This window comes from Anomalospiza imberbis, chromosome 3 (assembly GCF_031753505.1).
Source record: "Anomalospiza imberbis isolate Cuckoo-Finch-1a 21T00152 chromosome 3, ASM3175350v1, whole genome shotgun sequence".
Classification (NCBI taxonomy): domain Eukaryota; kingdom Metazoa; phylum Chordata; class Aves; order Passeriformes; family Viduidae; genus Anomalospiza; species Anomalospiza imberbis.
The window spans coordinates 1,631,112-1,655,162 of NC_089683.1; the positions used below are offsets into that span (position 1 = coordinate 1,631,112).

Here is a 24,051-nt window from a genome sequence, read left to right on the forward strand (position 1 = left end):
CCACAAATCCTCTTGATCCCAAGGTTTTCTGGGATTTCTCCACCACATTCCCACCAATCCATCTCCGAAGTTTTTCCCAGATTTTTCCACCACATTCCCACTTCTCCATCCCACTCCAGAATTCCCACCCTTGGAGGTCCTTTGGAGCATTTCGCTTCTCAGGAAAGGGCCAAAACCCAAACTTTTCCACAAAAACTCCCGATCCCACACTTTTCCCAGATTCTTCGTCCACATTCCCAACTCTCCATCCCTCCAAGGATCCTCCAGAATTCCCACCCTTGGAGAACCTTTGGAGCATTTCGCTTCCTGGCAAAGTCTCTAAACCCAAACTTTTCCATAAAAACTCCTGGTCCCAAACTTTTCCTTGATTTTTCCCCTGCAAAATTCCCACCCCTTCCACGGACGCTCCAGCATTCCGGGCTCACCTCAGGCTGCAGACCAGCTCCTGGAATTTGGGCCTCTCCCCGGGATCGTAGTCCCAGCAGCGCGTCATGAGCGTGTAGAGGACAGGCGGGCACAGGTCGGGTTTCGGGAGCCGATCCCCCTTCTCCAGGACTCCGATCACATCCTTGTTTTCCAGCCAGAAGAACGGCTGCTTCCCGTAGCTCAGGATCTCCCACATGCACACGGCTGCGGGAGCAACCGGGACAACCTCAAACCACCGGAATTCCCGGGAATCCGCCACTTCCCTTTTTTTTTTTTTTGGGCGGGGGGTGGGATCTGGTGGAGCTTTGTGGTGGGACACGCGGGGTTCCTGATTCCAGAGGGGCTGGAGACAGGGATTTTTTGGAGAGGGGAGAGTTTAGCTCATCCCACAGCTTCCCTAAAATCCCTGGATGAGGAGGAGGAAGCACCGAAGGATGGGTGAATGGAAGGCCTTCCCTGGGAGGGTTTCTCCCAGGGAAAAAAATGGGATAATCTGGAGCTGGGAAATTCCAGAGCGGGATTTGTCCTTGTGCGTGCCATGGGAAACGGATCAATCCCGGGATTCTGCTCCATCCCATGGGAAGTGGATCAATCCCAGGATCCCACTCCGTGATGATGAATTCTGGGATCACATTCTGAAACCCCAGAATCCCACCCCACACCCTGAGAAGTGGATCAATCCCAGGATCCCACCCCACACCCCGGGAAGTGGATCAATCCCAGGATCCCACCCCATGCCACAGGAAGCGGATCAATCCCAGGATCCCACTCCATGACAACGAATTCCGGGATCCCATTCTGAATCCCAGGATCCCGCTCCATCCCGATCCCGAAGATCCCAGCACGCACCGAACATCCAGACGTCGCTGGCCGTGGTGAAGCGCCGGAAGTTGATGGATTCCGGAGACATCCACTTGATGGGAAGGCGGGTGACGGAAGCTGGAACGATCCAGGAATGATCCGGATCCAGGAATGATCCGGATCCAGGAACGATCCCGATCTCCGCCCCCTTTCCCGGCCATCGGGAGGAATCCATGGGATCCCTGATCCCGCGGGATCCTACCTTTGTAGTATTCCTCATCCTCGATGTAGCGGGAGAGCCCGAAATCTCCGAGTTTGACGCATTCCGGAGAGGCCACCAGGATGTTCCGGACGGCAATGTCCCTGCGGGGACGGAAAGCCTTGGGTCGGGAGAGGGGATAACGGGATTTGGGATAATGATGGGATAATGATGGGATAGGATGGGATTTGGGATATGGGATTTGGGATATGGGATAATGGGATAATGATGGGATGATGGGATGATGGGATAGGATGGGAGTTGGAATTTGGGATATGGGATTTGGTATATGGCATAATGGGATAATGGGATGATGGGATAGGATGGGATTTAGAATATGAGATATGGGATTTGGGATAATGGGATAATGATGGGATGATGGGATGATGGGATGATGGGATAGGATGGGAGTTGGGATTTGGGATATGGGATTTGGTATATGGCATAATGGGATAATGGGATGATGGGATAGGATGGGATTTAGAATATGAGATATGGGATTTGGGATGATGGGATAATGATGGGATGATGGGATGATGGGATAGGATGGGAGTTGGGATTTGGGATATGGGATTTGGTATATGGCATAATGGGATAATGGGATGATGGGATAGGATGGGATTTAGGATATGAGATATGGGATTTGGGATATGGGATAATGGGATAATGGGATAATGGGATAGGATGGCATAATGGGAGAGGATAGGATTTGGGATATGGGATTTGGGGTATGGGATAATGGGATAATGGGATAATGGGATAGGATGGAATTTGAGATATGGGATAATGGGATGATGGGATAGGAAGGGATTTAGGATATGAGATTTGGGAATTGGGATATGGGATGGGATACTGAGATAATGGGACAGGATGGAATTTGGAATAGGGGATTTGGGATATGGGGTAATGGGATAATGGGATAATGGGATAGGATGGCATAATGGGCTACGATAGGATTTGGGATATGGGATTTGGGGTATGGGATGGGATAATGAGATAATGGGATAATGGGATGGGACAACGAGATAGGATAGGATTTAAGATATGGGATTTGGGGTATGGGATAATGAGAAAATGGGATAATGGGATGATGGGATAATGGGATGGGATATGGGATTTGGGATATGGGATGGGATAATGGGATAAAGGGATAGAATGGGATTTGGGATATGGGATTTGGGATTTGGGATAATGGCATGAAAGGATAACGGGATAATGGGATAATGGGATGGGATGGGATAATGGGATAATGGGATAATGGGGTAATGGGATGGGATAATGGAATAATGGGATAATGGGATAATGGGATAATGGGGTAATGGGATAATGGGATAATGGGATAATGGGATAATGGGATAATGGGATAATGAGATAATAGGATAATGGGATAATGGGATAATGGGATAATGGGGTAATGGGATAATAGGATAATGGGATGAGGTAATGGAATAATGGGATAATGGGATAATGGGATAACAGGATAATGGGATAATGGGATGGGATAATGGGATAATGGGATAATGGGATAATGGGATAATGGGATAATGGGATAATGGGATAATGGGATAACGGGGTAATGGGATGGGATAATGGGATAATGGGATAATGGGATAATGGGATAATAGGATAATGGGATAATAGGATAATGGGATGAGGTAATGGAATAATGGGATAATGGGATAATGGGATAACAGGATAATGGGATAACAGGATAATGGGATAACGGGATAATGGGATAATGGGATAATGGGATAATGGGATAATGGGATGGGGTGGGATGGGGAAGAAGAACCCTCACCTGGCCAACGCAGCTTCCCCAAGACTCCACCCCTTCCCCATCCCTGCGACCACTCCCAGCTCCCACCATCCCACCCCTCCGCGATCCCACCTTCTCCCGCCCATCCCGGAATCCCATCGGGCTCCGAGCCCATCCCGAGTCCCGTCCCCTCACCTGTGGACGCAGTTGATGGCCTCCAGGTAGGCCAGGGCCTTGCTGACCTGCAGCGCGTAGAGCACCAGGGTGGGCACGGCCAGGCTCAGCCGGTTCTGCTCCAGGTACTGGCCCAGCTGCAACGGCACGTTCCCGGCAGGATCAGTGGCCGGAACGCCGGGAACGGGATCGGGAAGGGGCTTGGGAATGGGATAATCGCACCTCTCCGTAGGGATAGAGCTCCATGATGATCCAGGTGGGCTCCTCCTCGGCGATGCCGATGAGCTTCACGATGTGGGGGTGGTCCAGCTTCTTCATCAGCACTGCGGGAATGGTGGAATTCCCACCTTGGGATGGCGGATCCTCCCCCATCCCGGGGAATCCCCATCCCTGGCGCGGGGGATGGAGGTGGGAGCAGGAGGGATTTCCCAAAGGGATTGGAGCTCCTGGTTTTTTAGGGATCGACATCCTCAGCCAGGGATTCCAGCAGACTCCCCAGCCTCCAAGAATCCCTTCCCATAATCCGAGTGTTTTTGGGATCCTATCCCAGGCTTCCAGCCATGGATCAACTCCCTCTTCCTCCACCTTGAATTTCCAAAGGCTCCTTGTTCCCAAAAAGCCACCGGGAGATGCCAGGACAAGGTTGTGCCATCCTCCACCCCATGGGAGCCCTGAACAGGATTTCATCCCAAAAAAACCTCGGCAAGACCTTTGGGACCCCAAAAAAACCCCAAAAAGACCCTCAGAATCCCAAAAAAACCCCCAAAAGGACCCTCATGATCCCAAAAAACCCCAGAAGGATCTTCATGACCCCAAAAAACCCCAGCAGGACCTTCAGGATCCCAAAAAAGCCCAGCAGGACCCTCGGGATCTCAAAAAACCACAGCAGGACCCTCAGGATCCCAAAAAAGCCCAGCAGGACCCTCGGGATCTCAAAAAACCCCAGCAGGACCCTCAGGATCCCAAAAAAACCCATCAAGACCTTCAGTATCCCAAAAACACCCCACGAGGACCCCCCGGATACCGGCTTCGCTCAGGAACTTATCCCGGTTTTCCGGGCTGCAGTCCTTCTTGCAGGTCTTCACGGCCACGTTGATCCGCTCCCCTTTCTGCTCGGTGGAGGAAAAGCGGGAATGGGACATCCCAAAGCGGGATCCGGGATTTGGGGTGGGGGGGGTGGAGAAGGGGAGGGCGGGGATCTCACAGGCGTGGTGTAGATCCCCTCGTAGACCTCTCCGAAGAATCCTTCCCCCAGGATCCGGCCCAGCGCGACGTCGTCCCGGGAGATTCCGAAGTGCTGGACTTGACAGAGGTGGGAACGGGGAGGAGATTTCGTGATCCCGGAAGGTTCCATGGGAAGATCCGCCCGGAATAACCGGGGGATGTCCATGGCTACCGACCCTCTCTGTCCACCAGGATCCGTGAGGATCGGTGAGGATCTATGGATCCTGCTCTCTTCATCATACCAAGGATCCATGGATCCTGCTCTCTCCATCCATGAGGATCCATGGATCCTGCTCTCTCCATCCATGAGGATCCATGGATCCACGGATCCTGCCCTCTCCATCCATGAGGATCCATGGATCCCACCCCATGCCTCATCCCAGCTTCCTCAGGACCTTCTCGGAGGTTTGGTGAAGCTGGGATGGGAATTTGGGATGGGCAGGAGGAATTGGGGCACCTCAGCTGGAGAATTCCCAAGGGAAGCACCTACTTCCGGATCTCGGCCTTGAGGATTCGTCCAGGATTTCCGCGTAAATTTCGGAATCTGGGGGAAAACGGGATGTGGGAATGGGATCAGGAAGCTCAGTGGGTGTGGGCGGTCTTCCAACACCTCCAGAGGGTCTGGTGCTCCTCCAGGATGCTTGGATGCATCCCAACCCTCTGGAAATGAGCTGGGGGTGTCCAGCGTTCCCGAATCCCACATGGAATGTGTCCCAAATCCCTGCCCACGCCCCCGGGATGGTGGGAAGAGGGAAGAGGCCGAACTCACCCCCGCTGACGCTGTGGGAAAGCGTGGACTGCCTCTCCCCGAGATTCCTGAGGGTGGGAAGTGGGTCAGGGAGCGGGGTGGGGGGTACGGAGCGGGATCCCAACCCCGCGCCGGGGCCGGGAATCCCGGGAAAAGGTCGGGATCACTCACGGGGCTGGGATCTGTGGGAGGCTGATCCTTTTCTCACGATCTGCAGGGAGGATGGGGTAAGGTCCCATCCCAATCTCAATCCCATTCCCATTCCCATCCAGATCCTATCCTCATCCCATCCCATCCCGTCTTGTCTCGTCCTGTCCCAATCCCTTCCCATCCCAATCCCATCCCATCCCAATCCCATCCTCATCCCATCCACTCCACCTCATTCCAACACCATTTGTATTCCCATGCCCATCCCATCCCACCCACCCCATCCCATTTCACCCCACTCCATCCCATTCCATGAAAAGCCATCCCATCCCCATCTTCATCCCCATCCCATCCCACCCCACTCCATTCCATCCTCATCTCCATCCCTATCCCATCCAGCCCCATTCCATTCCATTCCATTCCATCCCATTCCATTCCATTCCATTCCATTCCATTCCACCCTGCCCAATCCCCGTAACGTCCTGTCCCCACCCCATCCCATCCAATTTCCACCCCATCCCATGGATCCCAACCCATCCCATGGATCCCATCCCATCCCATCCCATGGATCCCATCCCATCCCATGGATCCCATCTCATCCCATCCCAGGATCCCATCCCATCCCATCCCATCGATCTCATCCCATTGATCCCATCCCATCCCATCCCATGGATCCTATCCCATCCCATGGATCCCATCCCATGGATCCCATCCCATCCCATTATCCCATCCCTTCCCATGGATCCCATCCCATCCCATTGATCCCATCCCATGGATCCCATCTCATCCCATCCCAGGATCCCATCCCATCCCATCCCATCCCATCGATCTCATCCCATTGATCCCATCCCATCCCATCCCATCCCATCGATCCTATCCCATCCCATGGATCCCATCCCATGGATCCCATCTCATCCCATTATCCCATCCCTTCCCATGGATCCCATCCCATCCCATGGATCCCATCCCATGGATCCCATCTCATCCCATCCCAGGATCCCATCCCATCCCATCCCATCCCATCTCATCCCATGGATCCCATCCCATTATCCCACGCCATCCCATGGATCCCATCCCATGTTTCCCACCCCATCCATCCCATCCCATCCATCCCATCCCATCCCATCCCATCCCATCCCATCCCATCCCATCCCATTGATCCCATCCCATGGATCCCATCCCATCTCATCCCATGGATCCCATCCCATTATCCCACTCCATCCCATGGATCCCATCCCATGTTTCCCACCCCATCCATCCCATCCCATCCCATCCCATTGATCCCATCCCATTGATCCCATCCCATGGATCCCATCCCATCTCATCCCATGGATCCCATCCCATTATCCCACTCCATCCCATGGATCCCATCCCATGTTTCCCACTCCACCCATCCCATCCCATCCTGCCCAGATTCCCACCTTTCCTCGGGAACACAATGAGCGACGTCTCCGAGCCCCCCTGGAGCCGGCAGTAGCCATCGATGAGGTCGGCCATGTTTTCCGCCTCGGCCAGCGACGACGTCTTGATCGCCAGCGACTTGGGAATGCCGGGATGGGGGGGTGGGATTGGGGTGTCCCCCCTCCTCCCCGCTCCACCAGCAATCCCAGTTTTCCATAACCACCCTTCCCAGTACTCCAAGACACCCAGGACAACCCCAAAGCGTTCCCGGGAAGAGACAGCAACAGGAACATTCCCGATTTTTAGGGGACATGGGATGGAGATTCCAGCGAGTCCTGCCCAACCTGCAGGGTTCCCACTCGGCATTCCCAGGAATTCTCTCCCAACTCCTCACCTGGGGTGTCCCGCTGAGTCCCAGCTGCAGCAGAGCCTGGCCGTCCTCCGCTCCGGAGCACCGGATGGATTTGATATCCCGGAATTCCGCCAGGCAGGTGGGCTGGGAAGGGGGAATTCGTGGGGAATTTGATTGGCGGTGAGTTTAACCGCCGACCCCGGAGCGGGAGCTCCCGATTCCCAGCCCGGAATTCCCACCTTGGCGTCCTTGGTGGTCACCTGGCGGATGCCCTTGGGGCCGATGACCAGATCCACGGTGATGTTCCATCCTTGCTGGGGGCAGCAGGAGCGGGAGGGGATTTGGGATGAGGGGCATCCCAAGGGGCAGGTCCCATCCCTATCCCATCTCCATAAAATCCCAACCCCGTCCTCATCCCAGCTCCACCTCGCTCCGCCCTATTCCGTCGCCATCCCCCATGTCCATTCCAAGTGCATCCCATCCCATCCCATTATCCCATTATCCCATTATCCCATCCTGTATCCCATCCCATCCCATCCCCACTTAACTCCAGCCCCTCGCCCCATATCCTGTATCCCATATCCCATATTCCACATCCCATATCCCCTATTCTGTATCCCATATCCCGTACACAATATCCCATATTCCATATCCCATGTTCCATATCCCATACCCCAAATCCCATTTCCCGTACCGCACATCCTATGTTTCATATCCCATATCCTGTATCCTGTATCCCATATTCCATATCCCATATCCAGTATCCCATATCCCATGTTCCATATCCCCTATCTCATATCCCATATCCCGTATCCTGTATCCCATGTTCCATATCCCGTTTCTCATATCCCATATCCCGTATCCCCTATCCCACATCCAATATTCCATATCCCATATCCAGTGTCCCATATCCCCTGTCCCCTGTCCCGTATCCCCTATCTCATATCCCATATTCCGTATCCCATATCTAATATCCTGTATGCCATATCTCATATCCCATATCCCAAATCCCAGATCCCATATCCCCTATCCTGTATCCCATATCCCATATCTCATATCTCATATCCCTTTATCTCATATCCCATATCCAGTATCTCAAATTCCATATTCCATATCCCCTATTCCGTATCCCAAATCCAAGATCCCATATCCCATATCACGTAATCCATATCCCGTATCCTGTATCCCATATCCCATATCTCATATCCCCTATCCCATATCCCATATCCCAAATTCCATACCCGTATCCCCTATCCTGTATCCCATATCCCAAATCCCATATCCCCTATCTCACATCCCATATCCCAAATCCCAGAACCCGTATCCCATATCTCATATTCCATATCCCGTATCCCACATCCCACATCCCATATCCCCTATCCCGTGTCCCAAATCCCATATCCCCTATCTCACATCTCATATCCCAAATCCCAAACCCCGTATCCCATATCTCATATTCCATATCCTGTATCCCCTATTCCATATCCCATATCCCCTATTCCGTATCCCAAATCCCATATCCCCTATCCCATATCCCAAATCCCAAATCCCAGACCCCATATCCCATTTCTCATATTCCATATCCCGTATCCCGTATCCCAAATCCCATATCCCACATCCCGTATCCCGTATCCCCTATACCGTATCCCACATTCCCGTATCCCACATTCCCGTATCCCATTCCCGGGCACGCACGACGAGCTGGCAGCGGAAGCTCTCCTGGTCGATGGGGGCGAAGGTGGCCAGGGTGTGCAGGAATTTCAGGATGCACTCCTCTTCCCGCAGGAGCGCGTACTGCTGGAACGTCTGCTGGATCATCTTCCGCAGCTGCCGCGGCTGCCGCCGGGAATGGGATACGGGAATGCCGGGATGGGGGTGGTGAGGGGTACAGGAATTCCGGGATGGGGGCGGTGTGGGGTATGAGAATGCCAGGATGGACATGGTGTGAGGTACGGGAACGCCGGGATAGGGGCGGTGTGGGATATGGGAATGCCAGGATGGACATGGTGTGAGGTATGGGAACGCCGGGATGGGGGCGGTGTGGGATACAGGAACACCGGGATGGACACGGTGTTGGGTATGGGAACGCCGGGATGGGGCCGGTGTGGGGTATGGGAACGCCGGGATGGGGCCGGTGTGGGGTACGGGAACACCAGCATGGACATGGTGTGGGATACGGGAACGCCGGGATGGGGGTGGTGGAGGCGCGGGAATGGGTCATTGGATATGGGAAGAGTGGAATGGACGTGGTGTTAGGTTTGGGAACACTGGGATGGGGGTGGTGTGTGATATGGGAATGCCGGGATGGACACAATGTCAGATATGGGAACACCAGGAAGGGGACGGCATGGGATACGGGAACACCAGGATGGGGACAGTGTGGGGTGTAGGAACACCAGGATGGACATGGTGTTGGGTATGGGAATGATGGGATGGGGGTGGTGTGGGATACAGGAACACCGGGATGGGGGGGGTGTGGGATACGGGAACGCTGGGATGGGGGCAGTGTGGGATACAGGAACACTGGGATGGGGGGGGGTGTGGGATACGGGAACGCCAGGACAGACACAGTGTCACATATGGGAACAGTGGGATGGGGACGGTGTTGGATATGGGAACACTGGAATGGGTGCGGTACCGGATATGGGAACACTGGGATGGGTGCGGTGTCGGATATGGGAACACTGGGATGGGTGCGGTGTCGGATATGGGAACACTGGGATGGGTGCGGTGTCGGATATGGGAACAGTGGGATGGGGATGGTGTGGGGTATGGAAACAGTGGAATGGGGATGGTGTTGGATATGGGAACACTGGGATGGGTGCGGTGTCGGATATGGGAACACTGGGATGGAGATGGTGTCGGATATGGGAACACTGGGATGGGTGCGGTGCTGGATATGGGAACACTGGGATGGGGATGGTGTCGGATATGGGAACACTGGGATGGGTGCGGTGCTGGATATGGGAACACTGGGATGGGTGCGGTGCTGGATATGGGAACACTGGGATGGGGATGGTGTCGGATATGGGAACACTGGGATGGGTGCGGTGTCGGATATGGGAACACTGGGATGGGGATGGTGTCGGATATGGGAACACTGGGATGGGTGCGGTGCTGGATATGGGAACACTGGGATGGGTGCGGTGTCGGATATGGGAACACTGGGATGGGTGCGGTGTCGGATATGGGAACACTGGGATGGGTGCGGTGTCGGATATGGGAACAGTGGGATGGGGATGGTGTGGGGTATGGAAACAGTGGAATGGGGATGGTGTTGGATATGGGAACACTGGGATGGGTGCGGTGTCGGATATGGGAACACTGGGATGGAGATGGTGTCGGATATGGGAACACTGGGATGGGTGCGGTGCTGGATATGGGAACACTGGGATGGGGATGGTGTCGGATATGGGAACACTGGGATGGGTGCGGTGCTGGATATGGGAACACTGGGATGGGTGCGGTGCTGGATATGGGAACACTGGGATGGGGATGGTGTCGGATATGGGAACACTGGGATGGGTGCGGTGTCGGATATGGGAACACTGGGATGGGGATGGTGTCGGATATGGGAACACTGGGATGGGTGCGGTGCTGGATATGGGAACACTGGGATGGGTGCGGTGTCGGATATGGGAACACTGGGATGGGTGCGGTGTCGGATATGGGAACACTGGGATGGGGATGGTGTCGGATATGGGAACACTGGGATGGGTGCGGTGTCGGATATGGGAGCACTGGGATGGGTGCGGTGTCGGATATGGATATACGAACAGTGGGACAGGGTGGACACATGGACATAGGAGTGAGGGTGGGGATAGGGACACAGGGACACATGGACACACACGGACACACACGGACACACATGGACACACACGGACACATGGACACACATGGACACACGGACACACATGGACACACACGGACACACATGGACACATGGACACACATGGAAACATGGACACACATGGACACACACAGACACACACGGACACATGGACACACGGACACACATGGACATGGACACAGACACACATGGACACACATGGACACGGACACAGACACACACGGACACTCATGGACACACATGGACACACATTCACACATGGAGACACACGGACACATGGAAACACATGGACACACACGGACACACACGGACACACGGACACAAGGACATGCATGGACACACGGACACACACGGACGCACACGGGGGCCTGGTCACGCGTGCCCCCAGGGGTCACACCTGTGTCACACCCACGTGTCCCTCACCTTCAGGTTCTCCTGCATCTGGCTGGGGAAGAACAGGTCCAGCCCCACCTCCTTCCTGCGGGGCAGAGAATCCCGGGAATGTCAGCGGGAATTCCGATCCGGCGGGGAGGGGAGGGGGGGCTGAGGGGGAATCTGGGGTGGGGGAAAGGGCGGCGGATGGTTCCCATCTCCATCTCCAGGGATCAGGAGGATGAGGGGATGAGGGAGGGTGAGAAGATGTGGGAGAATGTGGAGATGTGGGAAGACGAGGAGGATGAGGAGCTGAGGGAGGATGAGGAGCGACCAGAGGATGAGGAAGACGAAGAATGAGGAGGATGATGAGTAGTGGGAGGATGAGGAGGATGAGAAACTGGGAAGATGAGCAGCTGTGGGAAGGTGAGGAGCTACAGGAGGATGAGGAGCTGCAGGAGGATGAGGAAGATGAGGGATGATGAGAAGATGTAGGAGAATGTGGAGATGTGGGAAGATGAGGAGGATGAGGAGCTGTGGGAGGATGAGGAGGATGAGGAGCGGCAGGAGGAGGAGGAAGACGAGGGAGGATGAGAAGATGTAGGAGAATGTGGAGATGTAGGAAGATGAGGAGGATGAGGAGCTGTGGGAGGATGAGGAGGATGAGGAGCTGCAGGAGGATGAGGAGGAAGAGGAGCCACAGGAGAATGAGGAGGATGAGGTGTAGCAGGAGGATGAGGAGGATGAGAAACTGGGAAGATGAGCAGCTGTGCGAGGATGAAGAGCTGTGGGAGGATGAGGAGGATGAGAATTTGCGGAAGGATAAGGAGCTGAGGGAGGATGAGGAAGATGAGGAGCCACAGGAGGATGAGGAGCAGCAGGAGGATGAAGAGGATGAGGAGCAGCAGGAGGGTGAGGAAGATGAGGAGCCACAGGAGAATGAGAAGCAGCAGGAGGACGAGGAGCCACAGGAGGATGAGGATGAGAAACTGGGAAGACGAAGAGCTCTGAGGATGAGGAGATGAGGGAGGGTGAGAAGATGTGGGAGAACGTGAAGATGTGGGAAGACGAGGAGGATGAAGAGCTGAGGGAGGACGAGGAGTGGCCAGAGGATGAGGAGGATGAAGAGCAGCAGGAAAATGAGGATGAGGAAGAATGAGGAGGATGAGGACCAGCGGGAGGATGAGGAGGATGAGAAACTGGGAAGATGAGAAGCTCTGGGAAGGTGAGGAGCTACAGGAGGATGAGGAGCTATGGGAGGATGAGGAGCAGCAGGAGGATGAGGATGAAGAGCAGGAGGAGGAGGAGGAGCAGGAGGATGAGGATGAAGAGCAGCAGGAAGATGAGGAGCCACAGGAGCATGAGGAGCAGCAGGAGGATGAGGAGGATGAGAGACTGGGAAGATGAAGAGCTCTGAGGATGAGGAGATGAGGGAGGGTGAGAAGATGTGGAGCCACAGAAGAATGAGGAGGATGAGGAGCAGCGGGAGGATGAGGAGGATGAGAAACTGGGAAGATGAGGAGCTGCAGGAGGATGAGGAGCTGTGGGAGGATGAGGAGGATGAGGAGCAGCAGGAGGATGAGGATGAAGAGCAGCAGGAAGATGAGGAAGATGAGGAGCCACAGGAGGATGAGGAAGATGAGGAGGATGAGGAAGATGAGGAGCCACAGAAGGATGAGGAGGATGAGGAAGATGAGGAGCCACAGGAGGATGAGGAGGATGAGGAGCTGTGGGAGGATGAGGAAGAAGTTGAGGTAGATGAGGAAGACGAGGAAGATGACGAAGATGATGAAAATGAGGAGGATGATGAAGATGAGGAGGGTGAGGAGTAGCAGGAGGAGGATGAGGAGGATGAGGAGTAGCAGGAGGAGGATGATGAAGATAAGGAAGATGAGGAGTAGTAGGAGGATGATGAAGATGAAGGAGATGATGAAGATGAGGTAGATGAGGAGTAGCAGGAGGATGATGAAGATGAGGAGGATGATGAAGATGAGGTGGATGAGGAGAATGAGGATGATGAGGAGGATGATGAAGTTGAGGAAGATGATAAAGTTGAGGAGGATGATGAAGATGAGGAGGATGAGGAGCAGGAGGAGCAGGAGGAGGATGATGAAGATGAGGAGGATGAGGAGCATGAGGAGGATGAGGAGGATAAGGAGAATGAGGATGATGAGGAGGATGATGAAGATGAGGAGAATAAGGATAATGAGTAGCAGGAGGAGCAGGAGGAGGACAAGGAAGGTGAGGAGGATGATGAAGAGGAGGAGGATGAGGAGAATGAGGAGTAGCAGGAGGATGAGGAGGAGGACGAGGAGGATGATGAAGACGAGGATGAGGAGAATGAGGTCGATGAGGAGGATGATGAAGAAGAGTAGAATGAGGAGGATGATGAAGATGAGTAGACTGAGGAGGATGATGAGGATGAGGAGTAGCAGGAGTAGGATGAGGAGAACGAGGAGGACGAGGAGGATGAGGAGGATGAGGAGGGTGAGGAAGGCCCTCAGCAGGTCCCCAGCCCCGGGCTGGACTCACTCCAGGAACTCGAAGTTGGATTTCTTGTCCAGCGCGTTCTGGGGCATGTCCTTGTAGAACCTCCTGCGGGACACGGCGACAGGGACGCCGGCCGGTGACACACGCCACCGTGGCCATCGTGTCCCCATGTCCCCCATGTCCCCATGTCCCCATGTCCCTCCATGTCCCCATGTCCCTCCATGTCCTCCATGTCCCTCCATGTCCCCATGTCCCTCAATGTCCCCATGTCCCTCCATGTCCCCATGTCCCTCCATGTCCCTCCATGTCCCCATGTCCCTCAATGTCCCCATGTCCCTCCATGTCCCCATGTCCCCCATGTCCCTCCATGTCCCCATGTCCCCATGTCCCCATGTCCCTCCATGTCCCCATGTCCCCATGTCCCCATGTCCCGCCATGTCCCCATGTCCCTCCATGTCCCCATGTCCCCATGTCCCCATGTCCCGCCATGTCCCCATGTCCTCCATGTCCCCATGTCCCTCCATGTCCCTCCATGTCCCCATGTCCCCATGTCCCCATGTCCCGCCATGTCCCCATGTCCTCCATGTCCCCATGTCCCTCCATGTCCCCATGTCCCTCCATGTCCCCATGTCCCCATGTCCCCATGTCCCGCCATGTCCCCATGTCCCTCCATGTCCCCATGTCCCTCCATGTCCCCCATGTCCCCATGTCCCCATGTCCCTCCATGTCCCCCATGTCCCCATGTCCCTCCATGTCCTCCATGTCCCTTCATGTCCCTCCATGTCCCCCATGTCCCTCCATGTCCCCATGTCCCTCCATGTCCCCCATGTCCCTCCATGTCCCCATGTCCCTCCATGTCCCCCATGTCCCTCCATGTCCCCATGTCCCCATGTCCCCATGTCCCTCCATGTCCCCATGTCCCTCCATGTCCCTCCATGTCCCTCCATGTCCCCATGTCCCTCCATGTCCCCATGTCCCCATGTCCCTCCATGTCCCCATGTCCCTCAATGTCCCCATGTCCCCATGTCCCTCCATGTCCCTCCATGTCCCCATGTCCCCATGTCCCCATGTCCCCATGTCCCTCAATGTCCCCATGTCCCCATGTCCCCATGTCCCCATGTCCCTCCATGTCCCTCAATGTCCCCATGTCCCCATGTCCCTCCATGTCCCCCATGTCCCCATGTCCCCATGTCCCTCCATGTCCCCATGTCCTCATGTCCCTCCATGTCCCTCCATGTCCCCATGTCCCCCAGGTCCTCTTGCCACCTCCAAAGGAGCTGGAACTTCCCTCCCCACCCCCGCAAGGACAGAAGGACACAGGGTCACAGGGACACCTGGGGACAAGGGACACAGGGACAGGGGAGCCGGGGACAAAAAGACACAGGGCCACCCAGAGGGACACCAGGACAGAGGAATACAGGGACACAAAGACACAGGGACAGTGGGACACATGGGGACAGGGGACACAGGGACAGGGGACATGGGGGCACAAGGTCACATGGGGACAGGGGACACAGGGACAGGGGACACGGGGACAGGAGACACAAGGGGACACAAGGGGACACAGGGTCAGGGGACATAGGGGGACAAGGGGACACAGGGACAAAATGACACAAAGACACAAGGACACAGGGCCAGGGGACACAAGGGGACGCATGGGGGCACCAGGGGACACCAGGGGACACCAGGGGACACAGCAACACAGAGACACAAAGACACGAGGACAGAAGGACACTGGGACAGTGGGACGCAAAGGGGACACCAGGGGACACCGGGACAAAATGACACAGAGACAATAAGACACATGGACAGGACACAGGGCCAGGGGACACAAGGGGACACAAGGGGACAAGGGGACACATGGCCAGGGGACAGCAGGGGACACAGGGACAAAACAACACAAAGACACAAGGACAGAAGGACACAGGGGTAGTGGGACAAGGGGACATGGGGGACACAAGGGGACAGCAGGGGACACGGGGGACAGCCGTACCTGAGCTCGAGGCAGCCCAGCTGCAGCGCCATGCCCTCGCTGACCTTGCTGGCGTAACTCTGCATGTACTCACTGCGGAGCTGGGGGACAGCGCGTCACCACGGGGACACCGGGGACACCCAGGGACAGCGTCACACCGCGGGGACACGGGGACACCGGGGACACCCAGGGACAGCGCGTCAAAGCAGGGACATGGGCACACCGGGGACACCGGGGACACCCAGGGACAGCGCGTCACCACGGGGACATGAGGGGACACCGGGGACACCCAGGGACAGCGCGTCACCGCGGGGACATGGAGACACCAGGGACACCCAGGGACAGCGCGTCACTGCGGGGACACAGGGACACCGGGGACACCCAGGGACACCCAGGGACACCCAGGGACACCCAGGGACAGCGCGTCACCGCGGGGACATGGGGACACCAGGGACAGCCAGGGACAGCCCGTCACTGCGGGGACACAGGGACACCGGGGACACCCAGGGACAGTGCGTCACTGCGGGGACATGGGGACACCGGGGACACCCAGGGACAGCGCGTCACTGCGGGGACACAGGGACACCGGGGACACCCAGGGTCACCCAGGGACAGCGCGTCACCGCGGGGACACGGGGACGCCGGGGACACCCAGGGACAGCGCGTCACCGCGGGGACACGGGGACTCCGGGGACACCAGCGACACCCAGGGACACGGGGACACCGCGGGGACACAATGGGACACTGGGGACACCCAGGGACAGCGCGTCTCCGCGGGGACACGGGGACACCGGGGACACCGGGGACACCCAGGGACAGCGCGACACCGTGGGGACATGGGCACACTGGGGACACCGGGGACACCCAGGGACAGCGCGTCACCGCGGGGACACGGGGACACCGGGGACACCCAGGGACAGCGCGTCAAAGCAGGGACATGGGCACACCGGGGACACCGGGGACACCCAGGGACAGCGCGTCACCACGGGGACATGAGGGGACACCGGGGACACCCAGGGACAGCGCGTCACCGCGGGGACATGGAGACACCAGGGACACCCAGGGACAGCGCGTCACTGCGGGGACACAGGGACACCGGGGACACCCAGGGACACCCAGGGACACCCAGGGACACCCAGGGACAGCGCGTCACCGCGGGGACATGGGGACACCAGGGACAGCCAGGGACAGCCCGTCACTGCGGGGACACAGGGACACCGGGGACACCCAGGGACAGTGCGTCACTGCGGGGACATGGGGACACCGGGGACACCCAGGGACAGCGCGTCACTGCGGGGACACAGGGACACCGGGGACACCCAGGGTCACCCAGGGACAGCGCGTCACCGCGGGGACACGGGGACGCCGGGGACACCCAGGGACAGCGCGTCACCGCGGGGACACGGGGACTCCGGGGACACCAGCGACACCCAGGGACACGGGGACACCGCGGGGACACGATGGGACACTGGGGACACCCAGGGACAGCGCGTCTCCGCGGGGACACGGGGACACCGGGGACACCGGGGACACCCAGGGACAGCGCGACACCGTGGGGACATGGGCACACTGGGGACACCGGGGACACCCAGGGACAGCGCGTCACCGCGGGGACACGGGGACACCGGGGACACCCAGGGACAGCGCGTCACCGCGGGGACACGGGGACACCGGGGACACCGGGGACACCCAGGGACAGCGCGTCACCGCGGGGACATGGGCACACCGGGGACACCGGGGACACCCAGGGACAGCGCGTCACCGCGGGGACATGGGGACACCAGGGACACCCAGGGACAGCGCGTCACTGCGGGGACACAGGGACACCGGGGACACCCAGGGACACCCAGGGACACCCAGGGACACCCAGGGACAGCGCGTCACCGCGGGGACATGGGGACACCAGGGACAGCCAGGGACAGCCCGTCACTGCGGGGACACAGGGACACCGGGGACACCCAGGGACAGTGCGTCACTGCGGGGACATGGGGACACCGGGGACACCCAGGGACAGCGCGTCACTGTGGGGACACAGGGACACCGGGGACACCCAGGGTCACCCAGGGACAGCGCGTCACCGCGGGGACACGGGGACGCCGGGGACACCCAGGGACAGCGCGTCACCGCGGGGACACGGGGACTCCGGGGACACCAGCGACACCCAGGGACACGGGGACACCGCGGGGACACGATGGGACACTGGGGACACCCAGGGACAGCGCGTCTCCGCGGGGACACGGGGACACCGGGGACACCGGGGACACCCAGGGACAGCGCGACACCGTGGGGACATGGGCACACTGGGGACACCGGGGACACCCAGGGACAGCGCGTCACCGCGGGGGACACGGGGACACCGGGGACACCCAGGGACAGCGCGTCACCGCGGGGACACGGGGACACCGGGGACACCCAGGGACAGTGCGTCACCGCGGGGACACGGGGACACCGGGGACACCCAGGGACAGCGCGTCACCGCGGGGACATGAGGGGACACCGGGGACACCCAGGGACAGCGCGTCACCGCGGGGACATGGGCACACCGGGGACACCGGGGACACCCAGGGACAGCGCGTCACCGCGGGGACATGGGGACACCAGGGACAGCCAGGGACAGCCCGTCACTGCGGGGACACAGGGACACCGGGGACACCCAGGGACAGTGCGTCACTGCGGGGACATGGGGACACCGGGGACACCCAGGGACAGCGCGTCACTGTGGGGACACAGGGACACCGGGGACACCCAGGGTCACCCAGGGACAGCGCGTCACCGCGGGGACACGGGGACGCCGGGGACACCCAGGGACAGCGCGTCACCGCGGGGACACGGGGACTCCGGGGACACCAGCGACACCCAGGGACACGGGGACACCGCGGGGACACGATGGGACACTGGGGACACCCAGGGACAGCGCGTCTCCGCGGGGACACGGGGACACCGGGGACACCGGGGACACCCAGGGACAGCGCGACACCGTGGGGACATGGGCACACTGGGGACACCGGGGACACCCAGGGACAGCGCGTCACCGCGGGGACACGGGGACACCGGGGACACCCAGGGACAGCGCGTCACCGCGGGGACACGGGGACACCGGGGACACCCAGGGACAGTGCGTCACCGCGGGGACACGGGGACACCGGGGACACCGGGGACACCCAGGGACAGCGCGTCACCGCGGGGACATGAGGGGACACCGGGGACACCCAGGGACAGCGCGTCACCGCGGGGACATGGGCACACCGGGGACACCGGGGACACCCAGGGACAGCGCGTCACCGCGGGGACATGGGGACACCAGGGACAGCCAGGGACAGCCCGTCACTGCGGGGACACAGGGACACCGGGGACACCCAGGGACAGTGCGTCACTGCGGGGACATGGGGACACCGGGGACACCCAGGGACAGCGCGTCACTGCGGGGACACAGGGACACCGGGGACACCCAGGGTCACCCAGGGACAGCGCGTCACCGCGGGGACACGGGGACGCCGGGGACACCCAGGGACAGCGCGTCACCGCGGGGACACGGGGACTCCGGGGACACCAGCGACACCCAGGGACACGGGGACACCGCGGGGACACAGGGACACCGGGGACACCCAGGGACAGCACATCACCGCGGGGACACCGAGGGGACACCAGGGACAACCAGGGACAGCGCGTCACCGTGGGGACATGGGCACACTGGGGACACCGGGGGCACCCAGGGACAGTGCATCACCACGGGGACACGGGGACACCGGGGACACCGGGGACACCGGGGACACCCAGAGAGAGCATGTCACCGCGAGGACACAAGGGCATTGGGGGACAGCATGTCACTACAGGGACACCGGGGACAGCAGGGACAGCGCGTCACCGTGGGGGAACCGGGGACACGGGGGACACCAGGGGACAGCAGGGGACACCCATGACATCCAGGGACACAGTGTCACCGTGGGGACACCAGGGACACGCGGGGACACCAGGGGACAGCAGGGGACACCCATGACATCCAGGGACACAGCGTCACCGTGGGGGACACCGGGGGACACGCGGGGACACCGGGGAGAGCAGGGGATGGTGGTAGGGAATGGTGGAAGAGAAGGGTGCAAGGAGACAGTGACAGAGATGGTGACAGGGATGGTGATGGGATGGGTGACAGGGATGGTGACAGGGATGGTGACAGGGATGGTGACAAGGGACAATGACAGGGATGGTGACAGGGATTTGGCAGGGATGGTGACAGGGATGGTGACAGGGATGGTGACAGGGATGGTGACAGGGATGTGGCAGGGATGGTGACAGGGGATGATGACAGGGATGGTGACAGGGATGTGGCAGGGATGGTGACAGGGATGGTGACAGGGGATGGTGACAGGGATGGTGGCAGGGATGGTGACAGGGATGGTGACAGGGATGTGGCAGGGATGGTGATGGGATGGTGACAGGGATGGTGACAGGGACGGTGACAGGGGATGGTGACAGGGATGGTGGCAGGGATGGTGACAAGGGATGGTGACAAGGTATGGTGACCAGGGATGTGGCAGGGATGGTGACAGGGATGTGGCAGGAATGGTGACAGGGATGGGTGACAAAGATGGTGACCAGGGATGTGGCAGGGATGGTGACAGGGATGGTGACAAGGGATGGTGACAGGGATGTGGCAGGGATGGTGACGGGATGGTGACAGGGGACAATGACAGGGATGGTGACAGGGATGGTGACAGGGGACAATGACAGGGATGGTGGCAGGGATGGTGACAGGTGATAGTGACAGGGGACAATGACAGGGATGGTGACAGAGATGGTGACAGGGATGGTGACAGGGGACAATGACAGGGATGGTGACAGGAATGATGACAGGTGATGGTGACAGGGGACAATGACAGGGATGGTGACAGGGATGGTGACAGGGATGGTGACAGGGGACAATGACAGGGATGGTGACAGGGATGGTGACAGGGATGGTGACAGGGGACAATGACAGGGATGGTGACAGGAATGATGACAGGTGATGGTGGCAGGGGACAATGACAGGGATGGTGACAGGGATGGTGACAGGGATGGTGACAGGGATGGTGACAAGGGACAATGACAGGGATGGTGACAGGTGATGGTGACAGGTGATGGTGACAGGGGACAATGACAGGGATGGTGACAGGAATGATGACAGGTGATGGTGACAGGGGACAATGACAGGGATGGTGACAGGTGATGGTGACAGGGATGGTGACAGGGGACAATGACAGGGATGGTGACAGGGATGATGACAGGTGATGGTGACAGGGACAATGACAGGGATGGTGACAGGATGGTGACAGGGGACAATGACAAGGGATGGTGACGGGATGGTGACAGGGGATGGTGACAGGGGACAATGACAGGGATGGTGACAGGGATGGTGACAGGGGACAATGACAGGGATGGTGACAGGGATGGTGACAGGGATGGTGACAGGGGACAATGACAGGGATGGTGACAGGTGATGGTGACAGGTGATGGTGACAAGGGACAATGACAGGGATGGTGACAGGGATGGTGACAGGCGATGCTGGCACTGGCCACACCCTGCCCCATCCGTGGCTGGGCTGGAACGTCCCTGGATGTCCCTGGATGTCCCTGGATATCCCTGCTGGCCATTCCCAGCAGCGGGACAGGGCCACCACCACCACCCTAGGGTGACAAAACCTTGGAATCTCGGGAATTTTGGGAATTTCGGGAATTCTGGGGTGGGAGAGGTGACCCCTGGAGCAGCCCTGACCTGCTGGTAGAAGTAGAGCAGCGTGGTCCTGTCCTCCTTGAAGCTCTCCATGAAATCCTCCGGCAGGGTACCGGATCTGGAGGTCGTACCTGGACAAAGTCATCCGTGTCCCTGTCACGGCCAGAGTGACATCCCCGTGTCCCCAAAACCTCCTGAGGGACAACTCCATGTCCCTGTCACCGCCAGAGTGACATCTCCGTGTCCCCAACCCCTCCTGAGGGACACCTCCATGTCCCTGCCACCTCCATGTCCTTGTCACCCTCCATGTCCCTGTCACCTCCATGTCCTTATCATCTCCAGAGTGACATCCCCGTGTCCCCAACACCTCCTGAGGGACACCTCCATGTCCCTGCCACCTCCATGTCCTTGTCACCTCCATGTCCTTGTCACCTCCACAGTGACATCCCCGTGTCCCCAAACCCTCCTGTGGGACACCTCCATGTCCCTGCCACCTCCATGTCCCTGTCACCTCCACAGTGCCATCTCCATGTCCCCAACCCCTCCTGAGGGACACCTCCATGTCCCTGCCACCTCCATGTCCCTGTCACCTCCATGTCCCTGTCACCTCCATGTCCTTGTCACCTCCACAGTGCCATCTCCATGTCCCCAACCCCTCCTGAGGGACACCTCCATGTCCCCTGCCACCTCCATGTCCGTGTCACCTCCATGTCCTTGTCACCCTCCAGTGCCATCTCCATGTCCCCAACCCCTCCTGAGGGACACCTCCATGTCCCTGTCACCTCCATGTCCGTGTCACCTCCAGAGTGACATCCCCGTGTCCCACACCCCTGCCCTTCCCACCCCCAGGAATTCGGGGCACACGGAGGGGGACGAGGCCACCGCCACCGCCGCGGCCCCACCTCCACTCGGCTTCCAGGTGGAGGCACTCATATTTTTCCTGGACCTCTCCCACCGTCAGGTCGGGGTGGAGCCAATGGATCTCGTCCGACTTGACGTGCTTGAGCCGCAGGCCATAGCACTCGGACAGGCGGATGTCCGGCCCGATCCGGCCGCTCAGCAGGATGGACCGGATCACCTCCTGGGAAAAGGGGGACCGTGGAATGGTTTGGGGTGGGAAAGGAGCTCCAGTCCCATCCCGGTCCGACCCCACCATCCCAGGGTGATCCAACCTTCGCTTGGACGCTCCCCGGGATTCTCTGGGAATTCCGTCCCAAGATCCCAAAATCCCAAACTCCCCTTTCCCACTGGAAGCCATTCCCTGGCTCCTGGCCCTCCAGCCCTTCCCCAAATTCCAGCTCTCCTGGAGCCCCTTGGGGATCGGGAAGCGGCTCCAAGGATTCCCCGGATCCTTCCCTGATCCAGCTGCACATTCCCAGCTCTCCCAGGCTGGCATTGGATCCATCCCCATCCCGATTCCTCCTGGGGAAGGAATTTCGGGATCCAGGGGCTTCACTGGGAATTCAGGACTCCAGGAAGGGTCTTCCTTCCCTTTCCATCCCCAAATTCCATAAAAAATCCCTTGGGATGGATCCTGAGTGTCCTCGATCCCAGAATCCTGGAATGGTTTTGGTGGGAACGGACCTCAAAACTCATCCAACCCAAAATTCCCACCTTCTCCATTCTTTGGTGCTCCTCAACCACGTGAGAAACGCAGCTGGAAGAAGCCAGATCCAACCCCGGGCTGGCCAAATCAGCCCCGAATTCCCAATCCCAGCCCTAAATTCCCAATCCCAGCCTCGAATTCCCAATCCCAGCCCCGAATTCCCCATCCCAGCCCCGAATTCCCAATCCCAGCCCTAAATTCCCAATCCCAGCCCTGAATTACGAATCTCAGCCCCAAATTCCCAATCCCAGCCCCGAATTCCCAATCCCAGCCACAAATTCCTAATCCGAGCCCTAAATGCCCAATCACAGCCCCAAATTATGAATCCCAACCCTAAATTCCCAATCCCAGCCCTGAATTACGAATCTCAGCCCCGAATTCCCAATCCCAGCCACAAATTCCCAATCCCAGCCCCGAATTACGAATCTCAGCCCCGAATTCCCAATCCCAGCCACAAATTCCCAATCCCAGCCCCGAATTCCCAATCCCAGCCCTAAATTCCCAATCCCAGTCCTGAATTCCCAATCCCAGCCCCGAATTCCCGATCCCAGCCCTAAATTCCCAATCCCAGCCCTGAATTCCCAATCCCAGCCCCAAATTCCCAATCCCAGCCCTAAATTTCCAATCCTAGCCCTGAATTACGAATCTCAGCCCCGAATTCCCAATCCCAGCCCCAAATTCCCAATCCCAGCCCTGAATTATGAATCTCAGCCCCAAATTCCCAATCCCAGCCCTGAATTCCCCAATCCCAGCCCTGAATTACGAA

General features: G+C 58.4%; 1 protein-coding gene across 2 annotated transcripts in view; it reads right to left on the bottom strand.

Annotated features, from left to right (window-relative positions):
• PTK2B (protein tyrosine kinase 2 beta) overlaps nucleotides 1-21,804 on the bottom strand; it is a 46,067-nt gene extending 24,263 nt beyond the window's left edge. For both annotated transcript variants that reach the window (XM_068183099.1, XM_068183098.1), the window contains exons 1-18: nucleotides 21,722-21,804; nucleotides 15,994-16,073; nucleotides 14,043-14,105; nucleotides 11,562-11,616; nucleotides 8,984-9,124; nucleotides 7,528-7,602; nucleotides 7,331-7,432; nucleotides 6,957-7,074; nucleotides 5,560-5,599; nucleotides 5,410-5,456; nucleotides 5,131-5,184; nucleotides 4,621-4,718; nucleotides 4,441-4,525; nucleotides 3,639-3,739; nucleotides 3,438-3,553; nucleotides 1,490-1,590; nucleotides 1,276-1,365; nucleotides 426-630 (exon numbers count right to left, since the gene is read on the bottom strand). In XM_068183099.1, coding sequence (XP_068039200.1) covers nucleotides 426-630; nucleotides 1,276-1,365; nucleotides 1,490-1,590; nucleotides 3,438-3,553; nucleotides 3,639-3,739; nucleotides 4,441-4,525; nucleotides 4,621-4,718; nucleotides 5,131-5,184; nucleotides 5,410-5,456; nucleotides 5,560-5,599; nucleotides 6,957-7,074; nucleotides 7,331-7,432; nucleotides 7,528-7,602; nucleotides 8,984-9,124; nucleotides 11,562-11,616; nucleotides 14,043-14,105; nucleotides 15,994-16,073; nucleotides 21,722-21,772 — 1,622 coding nt within the window. In that variant the 5' untranslated portion in view covers nucleotides 21,773-21,804. The remainder of the gene's footprint in view (nucleotides 1-425; nucleotides 631-1,275; nucleotides 1,366-1,489; nucleotides 1,591-3,437; nucleotides 3,554-3,638; nucleotides 3,740-4,440; nucleotides 4,526-4,620; nucleotides 4,719-5,130; nucleotides 5,185-5,409; nucleotides 5,457-5,559; nucleotides 5,600-6,956; nucleotides 7,075-7,330; nucleotides 7,433-7,527; nucleotides 7,603-8,983; nucleotides 9,125-11,561; nucleotides 11,617-14,042; nucleotides 14,106-15,993; nucleotides 16,074-21,721) is intronic.
• Between the last annotated feature and the right edge of the window lie 2,247 nt (nucleotides 21,805-24,051).